Consider the following 19892-nt stretch of genomic DNA (forward strand, 5'->3'; position numbering starts at 1 on the left):
ACCCATGTGTCTCACTGAACCACGGGTCCTTAAACTCTTGGGAGTCATGAACTTATCTGAAAATCTACAAGGCCTAAACCTGAGTCTTTGGTTCTGTGATGCCAAGATCCTCTGCAGGAGACCATGCTGCATAAGTAGCATATATTTATCTGTACAAGTACCTCAAATATTCTGCCACCCTGTTTGGAAAACCAATTTCATTTTAACTCTAAATAATAAATTACAACTTTTAATATAGTTTAGAAAAATTAAAAAAGCATTTCTAAATACTTTCTTTACACTCTGATGAATTTTGTCTCTTGCAATGGGATTAAAGGCAGAAATTATTTGTAATGCTTAGAATAGCTGTATCTCAAACACTACAAGTAATATATAAAGTCTTGAAATTAGTTAACAATTTATATTTAAAAATAAATGAGCCCAGTGGCACAACACTAAATCCTAGGCTCCAAACAAAACACTTAGTGTATCCCCTCATTATCTGTTTGCCCCTGCAAAACATCAGCTGCTGTACAGAAGTTATTTGTGTATTATTCATGAGTAAAAAGAAAACAAGCAGTTGTAGTGGCCATCTTTATTTCCTCTGACATTAACTTAGCATCTATGATCCTGAATAAAGAGAGGTAACACCCCTAACACTAAACTTGGGAAGTACCTGAGTAAATACATTATCTTTAAAGGAAATGATGAGAGAGAGCTAAAACACTTGCTTTATTAACCAACCACCTTACCCTAAGTATCCTCTCTTAAATGGTCCAAGAAACAATTCTATAACAAAAGTGAACCCTAGAATAGAGAGATACCCAGGAGACAATTTTCCAGGGTACCAGCCCAACTGCCAATTTCCACTCACACACTGAACCCATTTTCATTGAAGCCTATAATAATTTCTTTTCCTAATTCTGTTCTCTCCTTTCCCTCTAAGCATTACTTTAGTTTAGCATTTATCTGTCAGACTTTTCTCTTCCAAAAAGAGCAGAGGAGTCAAGCAGAGGCTGTCTGGAGCCCAGCCACCCTCCAGTTCCAAAGTCTAATGGCTGTGTGACCTTGTGCATGTCACTTAATCTCTCTGCATCTCATCTACAGCAGTATTTACCTCACAAAGTTGTCAGGAATAAACAGATGAGTGAAAAAATGTAAAACTCAGAGAGGAGTGCCAAGCACACAGTAAATGCTCAAATGAGTTTGAACTATTATCATTCCAGTTTTTCCATCCAACCCATTAGGTATCCTAAGCAGCCTGGAGATTACAATGGAAAACCAAATCAGAGGTAAATCAAAGGAATAAGCATGTTCAGAAACCTTAGTAACTTTTTCTAAGATATGAGGATTAAATGTAGAGTAAAGACACTATACTCAATTCCTAGTTAGTATCTGGAATGACTGCATATATGTGTGTGTGAACCCAAACATTTATTCAGAAAATATTAAAAATTATAATTAACGTTTGTCTTGCTTCCTTTGGACTATCCTTTAAATTTTCAATAGTGCCACATAACTTTATAACTAAATTTTATTACAGCTGAACAGTTCAAAGAGTTGTAATTTTGAAATAAATTTTGCTATGATTAGAGAAAAGTTGATTCAGAAAGTACAGTATACATGAAATTACGGTTCTTGTCCAATTATTACCAGCATATAAATTATTCTGTAAAGTTGTTTCTTATACGTAGGATCTAAAATGCAAGGAAAAATGGAATTTGTATTCAAAACAAATAGAAGCAACACTGGCTCCTATAAGCTAAACATATAAGACAGATCTTTTTCTTAAGCACTCTAGATACAAATATTAACTGTATGGGCTGAGAACTTCTCATTTTCAGTATAATTCAACAAGATACACAAGTAGAGCTCTACAAACATATCCCCTATAATAATCATATGCAAAACCATTTTATCACAAATACTACCAAAACCCTCTGAAAACATAAACTACAAACACATTTTTAATTCAGTTATAACAACTACAAAAGCAATAAATATCAATAAAGCTATTTGGTTTAAAAAAATGAAGGGCAGTGTAATGTAAATCTGAATACTGCAAAGTTGTTTGTTGAGGATGTAGTCTTGAGTTTCTTAATACAAGGTACTAAACACTCTTTCAAAAAGTAAGACTTACTCTATACAATTTAAAGTCTTGAGCTAGAACTCTAAAAAGAAAAAATTAAGCAGTAGATGAAAGGTAAGTATGTAGAAATAATGGTATAAAATATGATTTTTATACAAAATGTACACTCTTCAAATGTGTAAGGCTTAATATGAATATTTTTGGATTGTGAGTGTTGCACACATTTTTTAGAGAAGTATTCTCAAACAATTCAAAATTCTTCTTCTTTTTTGCTGAGGAAGATTCGCCCTGAGCTAACCTCCACTGCCAATCTTCCTCTTTTTGTATGTGAGCTGCCACCACAGCATGGCCACTGACAGACGAGTGGTACAGGTCCGTGGCGGGGAACCAAACCCAGGCCATGCCAAAGTTAACCACTAGGCCATTGGGGCTGGCCCAAAATTCAGTATTTCTAAAACGTTTTGGATACTCTGAAGTGAATGAACATGGTACAGGACGCAATTTGATGTCAACTTATCTATACCATTCCACTAATAAAAATAAAACATTTTTTGAGCTCAGCAAAGAATGTATCTTTTGAATGCCTGATCTCTATATAAATTCTACTTTTAGGAATGTCATAATTTTGCAATATGAATTAATATCCACTATGAATTGGCCCGTGTTTAAACAGAAGACAAAAAAAGAGACACAAGGTGTCAAATAGTTTAAGCCTGCCCTATGCAATTATACAGTCATAATTACTTTTTACATGAAAGTAAAGTGCTTTAAAGTAAAAAATATTTTTGTAAAAGGTATTATTAAGTTTCCTAATACTTAATATCCAAATAGAATTTTCTAAATTAGTTCCATTTTACCCATTTCCTTTGAAAAGTACCCTTCTGCCACAATGTAAACAAAAAATGGTCCATAAAATGGTGACATTAGACACATCATAATTTGTGGTGTGGGCCCTTAAACTGAGACCAAATCTTTATTGATCCAAAGCTAGAGAGATTTTATTTCTTGCACATGCCCAAAGTAACTAATATCAACTCACATTTTCTGTAAGCCTTGAAGAATTTTTATTTAACATAATGAGAGGTTTAATAACTTATATGAAAGACTATGTAGCGCTCTTTTGTTCTGTTCACCAACTGTTTTTATGACGATAACTCCGAGATCTTGAATGTGATCGAAAGTGAGAATGTTTTGCTGTCTGTGCTTTAGTTTCAGAATTGGTATACCCTTTGGGAGATTTACATGGGGATCTTGCTATGGAGTCAGAATGTCTTCCATGTGATCTTGATTTTGTTCCTGAGCTAGTCTGCTTTTGAGGTGAACTTGATTGTGATTTTCCTATGGACTTGGACCTTTTTTGTAAGGACTTTGACCTTGATCGTCCTCTAGAACCAGAATTCCTTCTTGGAGTTCTTGACTGCCTTGCTGAGGTAGAACGCCTTGGTAGTGATTTGGAGCGAGATTTAGACTGGCTGTAAGAAAATCGCCTGTGTCGAGACCTGCAAACATCCATAATGTTAGAGTATATATTTCACACACAAACAGTTAATAGGTTAGAAAACAACACTTCCAGGAACTTACATACTTAACATATCATCGGTTAAGTTTTTACTGACTAAGTTAAAAGAAAGAATTCTAATTTTATGATTCATGCTTCGGTTCAAACATAAGTAACAAGTTTGTAGTATATGTTATACTAGAATATTCAACCAAAAGATTTTTACTTTGCTAGACATATCTTATGATATAGGTCAGTTGTGAAAAATGCCCTGCATATTTAGGCCGTTACATAACTCCTAAGAGGTAGGAAAATCTGAAGGAAAAAGAAAAAAGAGAGAAAAAAATTATTTAAAGTTTATCAAATAATGCTTATAAAAACAAAAACCTAGATGCAGCATTTCTGAAGCCTGCCATGATAGAGCAGCTTGTACCAGAGTAACCTTCCCATAGAAAACAGCTACATAAAAAAGCTAGATAACGTTTATTTAAAAAACTGTTTGAAGGCACTGGAGAATAACCAACACAAGCAGAACTTGAGGGGTTAAAAGCTATGGTTCTTTTACTAAGCACGTTTTCCAAATGCCAGCATGGGAGAACTGAGCCCAACCAGAAAACGGCTATTTGAATAAGCTGAAGAGACAGAGGGCTACCAGATTAGCTGGGACTTGAGAGGCAAAATCCCAGAGATGAGGGAATTGTAAACAAAAAAAAACAACCTAAAAACTGCCTACGAATACTCCTCAGGTCACTGGCCATCTTCTAAGCTGTGCATGCAGAGGATGAGACTCCAAGAGATCAGCAAAAAACAGCAGCTGGAAGATTCAAGAACTGAGCTGAAATCTGATCAGACACACAGTGCTGGGGAGAAATGCCAGAGGTCAACCTCCAAAAGGTCAAGGAGCCTTAGTAACAACCAAGCTTTCAATTAAGAACCCAAAAGGGCCATATCCTACAGGTAAGAGCCATGCCTTAGGAGTAAGAGTAAAGCTGACTTGGATCAGCCTTAACAAGGTCTCAAACCAAGTCCTGACAGGACCAAGGTGACCTGCCAATACTCTGCCTGCCAGAAGAAGACAACTTTCTTTGGAGAATATCATCCAAGGCCTTTGTAATTTTTCATCGACAACGTCCACGTACATCCATTACAAAAATTATGAGGTATGTGAAAAATAGGCAAGTGACTGAAAACTAAGGAAAATAAAAGACTTAAGAAACAGATCCAAAGTAATTTAGCTATTGGTGTTATCCAGACAGAATTTAAAAACTTAGTAGGACTAGTATGTTCAAGAAAATAAGAGGAAAAGATAGACAAAACAGATGAAAAAGATGGAGAATTTCAACAGAATATTGGAATCTATAAAAAGAAACAAATGGAGAGCCAGCCCTGACGGCCTAGTGGTTAAAGTTTGGCACAGTCCACCTCAGCAGCCCAGCTTCGGTTCCCAGGTGCGGAACCACACCACTCATCTGTCAGTAGCCATGCTGTGGCAGTGGCTCACAGAAGAACCAGAAGGACTCACAACTAGAATATACAACTATGTACTGGGGCTTTGGGGAGGGGGAAAAAAAAAGAAAAGAAACAAATGGACATTTTAGAACTGAACATATATGATATTTGAAATTAAAAAGTCATTAGACAGATTTAACAACAGTCTAGATACAGCAGAAGTAAGCAATAGTGAACTCAAATGAAAAAAACATTGTTAGAAAAACATTCTACTGAAACACAATGAGAGAAAAGGAATTTTAAGAAATACAGAATAGAACATAAGAAAAATGTGGCACATAGTCATATGGCCAAAAGGAAAAAGTGAATGAGGTAGAAGCAATATTTGAAGAGATAATGGCCCAGAATTTTCCAAAACTAACAAAAGACATCAACTCACAATTTCAAGAAGCTCAGTAAACCTCAGGTAGGATAAATACAAAGAAAACTACACTAGGCATATCATGGGCAAAGTGCTGAAAACCAAAGTCAAAGAGAAAAATCTGAAAATCTGCTAAAGAATAGGACACATTACCTCCAAAGGAGCAACACTAAGACTGACACCTGACTATGGATATCAGAAGAACAACGGAATGATATAGTTAAAGAAAGAAAGAAAATGTCCCTGCCAACCTAGAATGCTATCCCCAGCAAAAACAGCCTTCAAAAATGAATATAAAATGAAGATAAACAAGAGCTGAGAGAATTCATTGCCAGCAGACCTGTACTATAAGAAATACTAAAAATTCTTCAGGCTGAAGGAAAATAATCCCAGATACAAGCATGGTACTACAGAAAGGAATAAAGAGCAATGGAAAGTATAAATACATTGATCTGGAATAGATTCTGGAATAAAAGCACAGCCTTTTAGAAATTATTAAATTTCATTCTTGTTGTAGATAGTTGTAGAAAACAAAATGGGAAAATTGTCCTTGGGAAAAAAATCTAATACAGAAAAAAAAGATGCTATATTTGGACTAAAGAAAAGGTGGCTAAGGGGCAATTTTAACATTCTTCAGGAATATTTAGGAATATACACACATTCATTGACATATACATTCAACAAAGGTTTATGGAATACCTAACATGAGCTAGGGACTACCGCTAAGTGCGGGGGATATAAGCACAAATAAGAAAAAAGTCCTTGCCCTTTGAAGAGTTCATAGTCTAGTGATAGCAACAAACTAGTTTTTTTCCACATCCACTAAAGGCAAAATAAGAGACCTCTTTTTGGTCCAAGGTAACACCAAGGTAATATATATACTGTATATACTAGTAGTATATGTTAGGCTTATATATATTCTGATCCATACACACACACACAAAATCTGATCCTTACCAAATACCTTGAGAACTAGGTAAGATTTGCATTCTCTACATACAATTTTACAAATGAAAACACTGAGGTCAGGGAGGTTAAGCAATGGTCTTAAAACTAGTACAAAGCAGAACAGCATTGTCTTGCAAGAAGATGTGGTTCTCTATTCCTGAAACTCCATGATGATTTGGGACAGTGGACAGACATTCTTTTTGTTTTTCTCCAGCCAAGTATTATACTTTACTTCCACTAGAAGGCAGAAAATGACGTGAATATCCACCTTTTTTAGATCAATCAGGAGAAAAACTGGTTAACTAAAGCTCTAATGCATTTGGAAACTTAGATTTTTAATGAATCAAATGGGCAATTTCTTTCTTTTCCAAACTAAGTCTTTTTCACCAAGGCCAGTGGATATTACTCACTAAGTTAGGACAGTGCTGCTTTAGGCAGAATATTATATCTACTTTGATCTTTGATATATAAACCATTCATTTTATTTTATTTTATTTTTAATTAATTTTAAGGAAGATTAGCCCTGAGCTAACATCTGCCACCAACCCTCCTCTTTTTGCTGAGGAAGACTGGCCCTGAGCTAACATCCATGCCCATCTTCCTCTACTTTATATGTGGGATGCCTGCCACAGCATGGTTTGACAAGCGGTGCCACGTCCACACCTGGCATCCGAACCGGTGAACCCCAGGCCACCAACGCGGAACGTGAGAACCTAATCGCTGTGCCACCGGGCCAGCCCCTAAACCATTCATTTTGTATGTACCATCCACATCATTCTAAACTTATGCAAATCTATATATGTATAGTTATACATATAGGCTATATATGTATATGATAGTGTGTGTATAGATGTATATATATATAAAATTCATAGTAATCTGAACTGTTGAACATCACTCCCTTACACACTATTCACTATTCATGTCCTCTGTGAAGCGAGAAGCAGTACCATTAGTACTGGTGTAGCTTTCCTATACACAAGGTGTTAAAAGTCCTAATTTGCTCTCACCATGTTTTAAGTTCTATAAATATGATTTGTATTTGAGTATAGAACTATATATCAGAGTCTAAATAACAATCAGTGGGAAAATGGCTTTCCCTTAGCCATGGGACAAACTGGATTATTCTCCACAGATGCAAGGAGGTTTATATTCTTACACTATCAGAGAGAGAATATAATAAAAAAAGATCAAGTTCTAGAATATAATATGACTGTTTCTAAGTATTTCTTCACCAATCTTGGTAATGGCTCAATCCTGACCTGGATTCTCATGGCTTATTAAAGGGAGCTTAGGGCTTATACCCACCTTCATGCCTCCTGTGGATGGGCCAAAATCAAAGCATTTGGTTCACACCCAAGGAGAGGTATTGATCTGACATGTAAGATTCTAGGGCTCTGACTAGGCCACATTTTCTAGCAATCAAGATTCTTGGATATTAAAAAGTCACTGAATGTAGACGTGGTTCTCTCTTCCTATCTTTTCCTTCCATTTGGCTGAAGGCATTGGAGCCAGGCCAATGAAGTTCACAGGCTGGTTTTTAGAACTAGGAACTTGGGTACATATACCCTATGCTGGGCATTTTCTGGTCTAGGCTCTTAAAGTTGAGGAATGGAGGAAATTGGACTGAAAGTGAACAGCCTCGGTGATCAGCTTTGATTTGAAGTTACGTGGGACTATATAAGCTTAGGTGTACTACAAATGGTCCGGGAGAGCTAACTCTTTTATTACTCACAGAAAGAGGATGCTAATGTAAATGCTGATCATTCGCTAAGAACAAAATTCACCTTAAAATTCTACATGCCTATGAAGAAATTACAGCATTAAAACTAAGATAAATAGTGCAAATGTTTAAGAATTTAGGCATGCTAATACAACTTCAGTTATATTATTTAAAGTTTCAGTTATTATTTAAATAGCTTCACCAAGTAATTAATTTCCATTGTGATTTACTATTATTCTAACAAACACCTGGCTAGCAAAACAGATAACCTGCAAGTATGTTTCTCTGAAAGATTTAATATTTTTACGTCTTCTCTTCTTCCTACAGTACTATCATACTTGGAATTTATACTTGAAAATTACTTCTCTTTTACAAATACGTTGACTTACACTAATTTTAGTCAACCTTCTTTCATGAGTGATATTTCTTATGAGTCAAGTATACATTTTTATTTTTGTTTTTTCTTCAGTATATATTATATTTCTATTAAAAAGGTTAAAGTCTGTCATGAAATAAAAACACTGAAGGTATCCAATAAACCCAAGTTAAATAACCATACATGATAAATAGAGAAGAGCAGATCAAAAAACTCTTTAAAATGTTTTCCAGATAAAGTAGAAAATTAAGTTTTGAATCCTCTCGTATTCTGTACTCACTCTTTAAGGCTATCAGACCGCCTCCTATTTCTTCCCCATGAAGAACTTCTACTTCGAGTTCTCCTTTGGCTGGGGCTTCTTGATCTCCTATGATCACTTGGAGAACACGGGTGACGTTCTTTTGATTTCATTTGGCCTGGTGCTAAAATATGAAGTGCAAGACTTATAATTCATTACCTGAAAACCTCAGTAACAGCCACTCAAATAGTATTGTTTTCTGCAAGAATTTTAAATAAAAAACCAAAAATCTGTCATTGCTGAAACTCATTCTGCTAAATATACAAGATCTAATGTTTAGTCACACTTACTTTTGCGATCACCTTGTGCAAACTGTATTTCAATTTGACGGCCACATACCCACTTTCTATTGAGGTTGTAAAGAGCATCTTCAGCATCACGAACATCTTCAAATATGACTAGCTGTTAAGGATACTTGAACATCAGATATCAAGTAAAAATATTATTTTTAAAGAATTATTACATGTGACATGAAATTATTAAGCAAAACAAGTTCAAGTTATTAAGCTCACATCTCAACATAATATGAATAATCAGAAAAAATTTCACTTTTATTATGAAAATCTATGTCTCACTATAATTTAGAAGAGGGAATCTAAAAATAAAAAGAACAGAAACAAACACGAAACTGTACTTTCAATGCACACACTGGTGAGTTCCAGTATGCATGTATAATTTAAAACACGTTTGAGAAAAAAATAAGTCCAACATTGCCTATTATTCTAAAATAAACCAGTTAGGACTCTCTCCCTTCTTTCAGGTAAAAGAGTCATGAGGCTTTTCACTGGAAAAAGTCAGCATGCAGAAGCCTTTACTCTGAAATTAAAATTACTCTTTCATTAAAAGCCTTTTTAATTATGACATTTAGGAGAAACTATTTATTATAAACAAAATAGCACACACACAAAAGAGCTAAAACATTGTATTTTCAAAAACTGATTTAGTTCTTTAAAAATGACCATATTTACCTTTGAAGCTACTGCTTTAAAATACCTTCATGTTTTTATTACTTGGGATATAATGATAAAAGAAACATAAAAGTAATCTGCGAACATCTGGAATTACATATATTGGTTTGTAATACCCCACTAAACTCCCTAATCTATATAAAATTATATATTAAACCTAACTAAAATGTAAATAAGCTATAGAAAATGACTAAATAGCTATATTTCAGGTGGTTATTCACTGGCTTTTTAAAAATAGAAAACAGAAAAAGCTCAAGAAATGCAGTACAAAATGAGACTTTGGCAATTACCTCAATGTCACTTGATCTTGAACCTTGACCTTTACTCTTTAAGGCTTGCAAGATGGACTTTCTAAGAGACGCAGAACCAACAAAACCAGACTTGGCTTTGACTCTGGAACTCTGAGTAAATGTAGGAAAGCCGAAGTCTCAACCTGCTGTTGGCTTTGTCTTTCTTGATAAAGACTTCCCCTCTTCCAGGTCTTTATATCTGTGTCCACCCTCCCTCTTTACTCCTTGATGCTTGAACTTTAGGTGCCTTGTCTCGCCTGCTCGGTTTATGCTTGGATTCTAGCTAACAGGTTGGTTCAAACTGGGGGGCGCTTGCCAGCTACTGTGGACTGCTTTACATTTTCTGAGATAAAGAAATAAACACATTTAATTAGGCAATATTAATCTCATAACATATGCTCCTGAATACATACACACGTATATGCACATGTATGCAGTACATTCACATGCACACGGTAAGATAAAGGATATTGGACATAAGCAAATCCTCTTGGGCGGCGGGTGTAGAAGTCAAGTGGGATGTAAACGTCTACTATAGGGCCATATCGACCAAACTCACGGCGCAAGTCCTCAGGCCTGAAGCGTTTTAGAAATAAGGCAAAGAAATACGAACAGCTGGATTAAAATATTTTGCCTACAGAAATCCAGTTGAAACCTTCAAAAGAAAGTACGTTATCTAGACTAGCATTATCTAAAGTTGTCTCTCATAAGAATCACCCAAGGTTTAGAAAGGAAGAAAAAAAGAAAAATTAACCTCAACAAATTCTCAGGCCTCACCCTTGGAGATTCTCATTCAAGAGGTCGGGATTAGGGGCTGGAGATCCGCATCTTTCCAAGCCCTCCAGGGGGCTGTTATGCTTAGTGAGGTTGGGCAAACAGTGACCCAGCACACACACCTTTGAAATTTATTCCTATTATAAGACTTTCCAATTTTCAATATAAAGAGTTCTAATTATTAACTGTTTCATTAAAAACACACTCATTTGCCTCACTGTAATTTCACATTTATGTTAATTGTTTTCAGAGAGCAAGAATTAGATTCTAAGGAAGTTCTAAAATTATTTCTCAGGCTTTAAAGAAAAATGGATGTTTACACTATTAAACATACAGCAAAATAACTACCATATTCTCAAATTTGACAAGGATTTTTTTTCAAGGAAGACCAGCCCTGAGCTAACATCCGCTGCCAATCCTCCCCTTTGTGCTGAGGAAGATTGGCCCTGAGCTAACATCTGTGCCCACCTTCCTCTACTCTATATGTGGGATGCCTGCCACAGCATGGCTTGATAAGCAGTGTGTAGGTCTGTGCCCAAGATCCAAACTGGCGAACCTCAGGCCACCTAAGCAGAGCACATGAACTTAACCACTGCGCCACCAGGCAGGACCCTCAAATTTGACAAGGATTTCTGAGCCTCCTGTATGCCTTCTACTGTGATAGGTACTAAAGAGGGGCTACTGAAGAAATACACGGCATATTTGTCTTCATGGAGCTACAATTTAACTGAAGAGACAAAATACATAGCATTAACAGCTGACAGTCACAGTGCATTTATGTGCCAGCCACTGTTCATCTTAAGACCGCTTAATTCTGCACCAGCCCTGATGGCCCAGTGATTTAAGTTCAGTGCGCTCTGCTTTGGCGGCCTGGGTTCAGTTCCTGGGCAAGGATCTATACCACTTGTCTGTTAGCAGCCATGCTGTGGCAGTGGCCCACATAACAAGAAAAAAAGAGGAATACTGGAAACGGATGTTAGCTCAGGGTCAATCTTCCTCACCAAAAAAAGACCACTTAATTCTCACAACCACCCTATGATTGTTTACAGATAAGGGCACAGAAGGACAAACTCACCTAAAGTCACCAAGCCAGCAAGTGACAGACCTGGAATCAAACTCCCACAGTCTGACACTAGTCTGTGTTCTCAACCACTACCCTATTGCCTCATAGAGATCTTAGAGAATGGAGCTCATAGAGAAGCTATGAGCACAAAACATGGCTCCAAAGAAATAAGAGTACTTCGAAACATGCAGAAAAAAGACTCAAAGGGGACTGCAAAGCTTGTAGCTTGGGCAAATGGAAGAAAGATGGTGTCAGTGACAAAAGTGAGATAGCTGGAGAAGAGATCTAGATTGAAGAGGGAGGAGAGAGGCAAAAGCAGCAGCTTTCAGGTTTAGAAATGCCAAATTTGAGATGATGGTGGAACGTCCATAAGAGTTCTGTCAGCAACTGAAAACTGTGACTATACAATTACATTAATTTAACTTTCAAGACTAGAAGTCAGTGATTAAAGCTAGAGATATGGATTTAGTAGTTATTATATAAAGATTCAACTAACACTGATTAAGTATCCACTATATGCCAAGAAGTGCAATCGATATTATGACATACATTATATTTTTATTATTTTATTTCATTTAATATTCATTATTTCGTTTTGTTGTCTGCCTTTCCTGAGAGACTATTAGCTTTAGAGGGCAGTGACAACGTCTTTTTCTTTCATTTATTCATTCAACAAATACTTACTGTGCACCTACACTGTGCCAGGCTCTAAAGATATGGTGGAGAACAAGAAAAAAAACAATTCCTGCTCCCATAAACCATAGACTACAGGGTAAAGGTTCTCAACCATTCCTGAATATTGGAACCATCTGTGAGGCAATGTTACAAAAACAGGCACTCCAGCCTGATGCGTTAACCCTGGACTGGTGACCCCGTTATGTTCTGTTAAAGGTTTGATAGGCAATTGTGAGACTCAGGGTTGAGAATGACTTTTAAGTCAGGTGTTGTCACCAGTGTATCTCAGTATCTAGCACAGTTGCTTGGCACACAGTAAGTACTCAATATATATTTGCTGTATTAACCAGTGAAGAACACATTACTGTTACTATTTAGTAGTCAAGGAAACTAAGAGTGAGAGAAGTTACCTTGGCCCGAGGTACAAAGCCAGTAGCAAACCAAGAATCTAAATGAATGTCTTCTGAGGCAACCAATCTCATTAAACAAATGTGAGTGACCAACAGGAAAAGAATCCTAGACACTAGAGCAATGTGTGTCACGAGGCTTGGAGTCCCAGAAGACAAGGGTGACAGGAGTCTGAAGGAACAAACTTTCTCAAAAAGAGCTAGCTCCCATTCGTTGTCTCCACTCCTTCACCTGTTACCTGTTGTTTTGTTTTCAGTTATTTTTGTATTTTTGGTGTGATCTATTTTGACACTCAGAAAAGTATAGAGGATACTAAAACCAATACTCATGTACCCACCAAGATTTATTATATCTCAATATTTGCCATAATTTTTAGTAATTTTTTTCAGAAATGACACATAGCCTTCTACCTTGGAAACAATCATTGGTGTTCATCAGTCCTCTGCATAAATTTGCATTTTTACTGTAAATGCATATATCGTAAATGTTTTTATACATACACCAAATTTTATATAAATGGTATCAGACTGTTTGTATAATTTTGCACCTTGCCTTTTCCTCCCTTGAGACTTCCCCACGTAGCTCTAGTTCACCTATTTTAACTCTGTATCGATATTGTTATGAATAAACCACAATTTATTCATCCCTCCTTCTGTGGATGAACATTTAAGATGCTTCATTTTTTTTAAATTGCAAACTGTGTGGCAGTCTACATCATGCTACACATGCTCACTAGAGCTGTGTCGGCGTTCTCTGGCATGTACCACTAGCAATGCAACCGGTGGGCTGGTGAGTATGCATATCTTCAGCCTCACTACCTGTTCTCCAAAGTGGCCCAATCAACTTATACTCCTCAAAACAGGCATGAGAATTCCTCCTCACTAACAGCTTTTAATCCTTGCTATTCTGAAAGAAATAACAGAAACAAACAATAAAGTGAATGTGCATCTCATTGTCGTTTTAATTTTAATTTACCTAATGACCAGTGAGATGCAATACCTTCTCATGCTTATGGGTTATTTGTCTTAAAACCTAGGTGTAGAATTTCTGGGTTAAAGAGGATTTATATATTTAACTTTTATGAAACTGCCAAACAGTTCTGCAAAGCGACTGTACCATTTTATACTCCTACCAACAACATATAACAGTTTCCCTTGTGCCAATCTTTGTCAGCATTTGGTACTCAGTCTTTTAAATTTCATCCATTGGAGTGCGTGTTAAGTAGAATCTCACCATGGTTTGAATTTGCATTTCCCTAATGACAAATGATGCTGAGCACTTTTTCATGTGCTAATTGGTCATTCATACATTTTCTTTGTGAAGTGTGAGTTTTTGCTCATTTTTAATAATAATCTTCGTATTTTTATTAGAACTGTGAAAGTTCTTTATATATTAGGGAAAAAAAAGTCCTTCGTCAGATATATATTTTGTGAATATTTTCTCCGGGTCTGTGGCAGCCTATTTACTTTCTTAACGGTATCTTTTTTTCTGTTTTTTTTTTTTAAGATTAGCTAACATCTGTTGCCAATCTTCTTTTTTTTTTCCCCTTCTTCTCCCCAAAGCCCCCCAGTACATAGTTGTATATTCCAGTTGTAGGTCCTTCTGGCTTTGCTATGTGGGACGATCCCTCAGCATGGCTTGATGAGTGGTGCCAGGTCTGCATCTAGGATCTGAATCAGCAAAACCCTGGGCTGCCGAAGCAAAGTGTGCAAACTTAAACAGTCACAGGGCCAGCCCCAATGGTATTTTTTTAATGAACAAAAATTTTAATTTTGGTGAATCTAATTATCAATATTTTCTTTTATGGTAACTGCTTTCTTTGTCCTGTAAGAAATCTTTGCCTATTCCCAGGTCATGAAGATATTTTCCTCTGTTTTCTTCTAAAAGCATTATAGTTTTATCTTTTACATTTCAATTGATGATCCAGCTCAAAAACTATGATATGAGGTAGAGGTTGCAGTTCATTTTTTTTAATCTCTACTGTATGGATATCCAGTAGTTATAGTACTATTTGTTGAAAAGAGTTCCCTTTCTCCACTGGATTGCTTTGGTGCCTTTGTCAAAAATCAACTGACTGTGTAAGTGTGGATTATTTATGGACTCTATTCTGTCCTATTGATCTATTTGCTATCCTGAGGCCAGTACCACACTGTCTTGATTCCTGTATCTTTTTAGGAAGTCTTGAAGTCAGGTAGCATCAGTCTTCTAGCTTAGTGAACCTTTTCAAGATGATTTGGCTATTCCAGATCCTTGGCATAGCAACCTATTTTAAAACTAACTTGTCAATTTCTATTTTTTAAAAAGCTTTTGACCAGGAATGCCTTCAATCTAGAATATAATCAATTTGGGAGACAAGTGATAACAATAATATCTTGCCTTCCAATCCAAGAACATGGTATATCTATCAATCTATGTCGGTCTTTAATTTTTCTTGGCAATATGTTGTAGTTTTCAATGCAAAGGGTTCTGGTTTTGGTTTTTGGTTAAACTTATTCCTAATTATATTTTCTGATGCTAAGGTAAATGGAATTGTTTTTTAATTTATTTTCAATTATTTGCTGTTAATATACAGAAATAGAATTTTTGTAAGTTTACTTTGTATCCTGACAACTTACTAAAACTCATTATTAGTTACTGTAGTTTTGCTGTTAATTCTTTACTGTTTTCTATGTAAACAAACATGTCACCTATGAAAAGGGACAAGTTTTACTTCTACCTTTCCAATTTTTGTCTTTTATTTATTTTCCTTGCCTTGTTGCACTGCTTAGGACCTGCAATAAAATGTTGGATGGAGGTTGTTGCGAGTGGGCATCCTTGCCTTGCTCTGAACTTAGGGAGAAAGTATTCAGTTTTCACTATTAGGCATGTCATTAGCTATAGGTTTTTCATAGATGCCCTTTATTAGGCTGAGGAAGTTCCCTTCTATTCCTAGTTTGCTAAGACTTTTTATCAAGAACGTTGCTGAATTATGTTTAGTGCTTTTTCCACATCACCATCAAAACAAATAGGCTCATATGCACTGTAACCAAAGGATGCTACTAAGTATGTCCAAGAGAGGTACTGGATCATTGCTTCCCAATCTAACATCATGTTATGCATCAAAATGGGAATGTTATGTTTGGGATTTGGACATTACTTTGTTCCATTAGGAAACTCTATCTGACATTTTTTAAAAATTACTCTTCTACACAGTAAAAAAGCAAAGATACTAAAATTAATATTCTTCCTGATCCACATCCTGTTGTGAAAAGAAACAACACAAAATACAAAATTTTAAAATGTATTTTTAAATCTTTCTTTACTTCTTGTGTTCAATTTCGTTCCTATCAAATTTTATGCTAACCCATAATGGCTTGTGCTTTAATAGTATATATTAAAATGGCCACTTCAAAGAAACATTTTAAATAAAATTGGGCTTTGTTATAAAACCAACATTCTTATCAAATAAAATTTGAAAACAGGAAAAAAAACATGCAAAAGGATTTCTTTCCAGGCTCATTTTCTATATGTAGTTTTTCCTTTCTTCATTTTTTATATAATTGAAATCATACTCTCTCTATATATAATATTATGCCCTGTTTCTTTCATTTTAACATTTATCCCAATGATTTTCTTTCTAAGAATAGCAAAGGTGAAAGCTAATTGAAAATGTGTCTAGGTGTCACATCGCTAGTTAACTCACACTGTACGCCACCTTGGACAAACAAGCTATTACTACAGGTTACATGTGATGATTCCACTTCATAACACTACTCAGCAGCTGTGCAATCTAAGGCAACATAGTTAATCTCTCTAAGCCTCCGTTTCTTATCTGTAAAATATAATTAATAAAGAACATACATTACAGAGTTATTGTGAAAACTTAATGATAATACATGTAAATAAAGTTTTTCGGACAGTGCCTGGAACATAGTGAGTACTCAAAAGATGTTTATGATTATTATTACTTAATTAATACACACCTCCTAGATTCTGATTGTCCCCAGTGGAAGTGGCAGAAAAAATGGAAAAGGAAATCAATAAATCTCAATTATCAGTCTTGACTACTCAGTGGTGGATTATCTAGATCAGAGGTCATGAGTCACCCACACGTTTTATTTGGCCTGCACAATGTTTAAACTTTAAAAAAAAAGTGTTGAAACTGCCAATATTTTACAGCCTTTAAATATACAAAAATAGGAATTTCATGATTCAATTTAATAAATGCCAACATTTTGAAACTGAGAGAGTTAACACACAAAAAATGCAGGTTTCTGACTTCTTTTGAAAGTTAGGAAGACGTGGCAACAAGTCCAAATGTCTACACAGTAGTTATCAGCTGGAGCTTAGTAGCAGCTGCTGTCCCTTTTTGATGGCACACATTCGCTTCTATTTCCTACAGTCCCTACCATCCTACTCTGCCTTGAAACCTGACAATTTCACTCACTCATGTTACCACGGCTGGCCCCGGCCAATAGAATTGGAAACTTCTCATTTTTTGGTAGACACACGGGAGAAGCTTGATGCTTATTCAGTATTCAAGCGGTCTAGTTAACTGCGGGAATTTTTTTTTAACTCTATCGGAATTAGAAACTTTGCTTGTTTCATATGTAATGTATTGATAAACAGGTTGCGAGAAGAACTGTAAACACAGGCATCTTTTAGACTTTAACTAAGGTATATTAACTTACAGTCTATAGTTGTGACATATGATTGTAGGAATCAAATTTAAAAAATACTTAACATTTACTCTTCAAAAGTAAATTATGAGGATTACTCCAGATGGCTCTGGAGTCTAGGGCATAGTGCAATATATTTGTAGCTTTGAAGTCCCAGACAACAGGTCATTAAAACTGAGCTTCAGCATTCCGTTATGTACAATATGAGAACACTGCATACCTATAAAGGTTGGGGGGCTGGGTAAATTAAGTACGTCCAGAACAATGAAAATGTCTATTAATATTGCCCCCCTCCCCATTCCTTCTGGCTTTTATTAAGGGAGAAAGTGCTATATGAAGAAATCATTCTTTAAGATGCAGGGTTTGACAGTGTGCAGACACAACTCTCAAAAGAGCGGGGGAGGGACTGCGAGCATCAGAATCGACCAGGGAAAGTCCATCCAGACCGTTATAATGGGTGTTTATATCGTACTCAGAACTTTAAAGAAAACCAGAGAAATCTCTTTCACTGAAGTTACCCTTTGTATACAGAATAAAATCGTGTAAGGAATAAAATGCAATCAGCCCGTCTGCGCGTGGAGCGGGCAGAAGGGGAGGAAACTGGAAGGCCCCAGGCACGCATCATTTTGTGATGCTCGCGCACCAGCCCCCAAGCCTCTCCATCCGGGGGTCGGCCGCGCGGCTTTCTCGGGGCACGGCGACAAAGGGCTGAGAGCGAGCCCCCGGCCGCGCGGGGACACTCCGGGCCACAGGCGGGGAGGGACCCCGGCTACCGGGAGAGGGGCAGCCTGCGCTCCGGCGGGGGGACCGGCACCGGCCCGCCGGGAGCGGCGCCGGGCCCGGACGCGCGTCGGCGCCGGGGCGGAACGCCGGCCGGGAGGGCGGAGGCGCGAGTCCCGCCCAGGCCCCGAGGAGCCCGCGGGCTGGCGCCGCCCCCGGCAGGGCGCCTCGGCGGGAAGCGCGGGCCGGGCCCGGCCGGGCGGCGGGGAGGGGCCGGGCCGACCGCAGGCCGCCGCCCGCTCCGCTCCGCGGCCGTTACCCCGCCCCTCCCCCGCGCCCCAGCCCGGGCCGTCCCCGCCGCTCACCTGGTGGCGTCCGCGACGTTCCTGACGAACAGGGAGGTGTTGGGGGGCCTCGTGTAGCGAGACATGACCGCTTCCTCCGTTCCCTCCGGGTCTGCCCGCGGCCGCCGGGCTCGCTCTGCCTCTCGCCGCCGCCGCCGCCGCCGCCGCAGCTCCGCGGGCCCCCGGCGCGACCCCCTCCCCTCGGCCTCGGCCCCGCCAGCGCGCAGCCGCAGAGGCGGGCGCGGGGGAGGGGGCGCTGAGAGGCGGGAGCCTGTCCGCGCGGACCCAACGGGGCGGCGGCGGGGGCGGGGCCGCGGCCGAGGGGACGGGGAGGGGGCGGGGCCGCGGGGCCCTAGGGCGGGGGTCCGCCAGGATCCGGGGAGGGGGCGGGGCCGGGATGCGCAGGGATCCGGGGAGGGGGCGGCGCAGGAGGCCCAGATACCCCGGGATCTGAGAAGGGGGCGGCGCGGGAGGCTCAGGTCTGGAGGATCTGGGAAGAGGGCGGTGTGGGTCCCGGCTTCGAGGGGTCCAGGGAGGCGGCGGCTGAGGCCAGACTGGGCCCGGGGCTGAGGCAGTGCGCCGGAGTTGGAGAGGACCGGAGAGCGGGTGTTGAGAGCGGGGTGGGCGGAGGTGAAGCCGGCGTTCCACCGCGCAGCAGCCCCACGGCCACTGGGCCTTCATCCCTGCGTCCTCAGCCCAAGACCTTGGCAGTTGTTCCGCCTACTGTTCCTTTAGTGTTGAGCTTTATTAGGCTCTTCGGGTTTTTATTATTTTTTTTTTTAGCATTTTGATTCTTCATTCATTATTCGCTTAGGCATACTATTCCTCTGTGAGCACATTCATTCACATGTTTGTTGAGGGCCTGCTATGCAGCAGGAACTGTTGTAGGTGTGGAAGTCCCAGCCCTCGTACAGCTTACATGTTAGAGAGAGGGACCGACAAATGAAAGAACACAAAGATACATGATGTAGAAGCAATGAAAATGCAGTGGCAATTAAGCAAATTTAAATTATCCTCTCCCCCTCGCTCCAAAATGTGGTAGCCCAGCCCTTTCTAGTAATCCTCCTGCCTTCACGTTTGCTCCTGTGGTCGGCACAGCCTGTTACCCAGGACTGTAACCAGGTAACTTGTAATTATTAATAGCAACCCTTTTCACTCTCAGAAGTGGGTAATTTTGGAGGACAAATAATATGATCACCCTACCTAGCCCA

At 38.7% G+C, this 19892-nt stretch overlaps 1 protein-coding gene across 4 annotated transcripts; it reads right to left on the reverse strand.

Moving 5' to 3' along the window:
• Positions 1–559: 559 nt before the first annotated feature.
• SRSF12 (serine and arginine rich splicing factor 12) lies at positions 560–18985 on the reverse strand. 4 transcript variants are annotated; one of them, XM_070559161.1, is made up of 5 exons: positions 18703–18985; positions 10521–10615; positions 9072–9185; positions 8764–8905; positions 560–3567 (listed from the first exon to the last, which is right to left on the reverse strand). In XM_070559161.1, the coding sequence occupies exons 1-5, from the start codon at positions 18765–18767 to the stop codon at positions 3198–3200; spliced, it is 786 nt and encodes a 261-aa protein (XP_070415262.1). In that variant the 5' UTR covers positions 18768–18985; the 3' UTR covers positions 560–3197. The 4 variants fall into 4 exon arrangements, with proteins under 4 accessions (XP_070415262.1, XP_070415261.1, XP_008516135.2 ...); XM_070559162.1 differs by having other exon boundaries at positions 1277–3567; positions 9072–9183; positions 10492–10615; positions 18703–18902; XM_070559160.1 differs by lacking the exons at positions 10521–10615; positions 18703–18985 and adding an exon at positions 10040–10178 and having other exon boundaries at positions 9072–9195.
• Between the last annotated feature and the right edge of the window lie 907 nt (positions 18986–19892).

This window comes from Equus przewalskii, chromosome 9 (genome assembly GCF_037783145.1).
Source record: "Equus przewalskii isolate Varuska chromosome 9, EquPr2, whole genome shotgun sequence".
Classification (NCBI taxonomy): Eukaryota; Metazoa; Chordata; class Mammalia; order Perissodactyla; family Equidae; genus Equus; species Equus przewalskii.

Coding starts and splice junctions, on each gene's coding strand:
- SRSF12 (XM_070559162.1), bottom strand. CDS start 18,767: ATGTCTCGCTACACGAGGCCCCCCAACACCTCCCTGTTCGTCAGGAAC. Junction 9,184..10,491: donor AATATCCTTTATCTTACCGT/GTGCATGTGAAT, acceptor TATCCTTAACAG/CTAGTCATATTTGAAGATGT. Junction 3,568..8,763: donor CGGTCTGATAGCCTTAAAGA/GTGAGTACAGAA, acceptor GGATGTTTGCAG/GTCTCGACACAGGCGATTTT.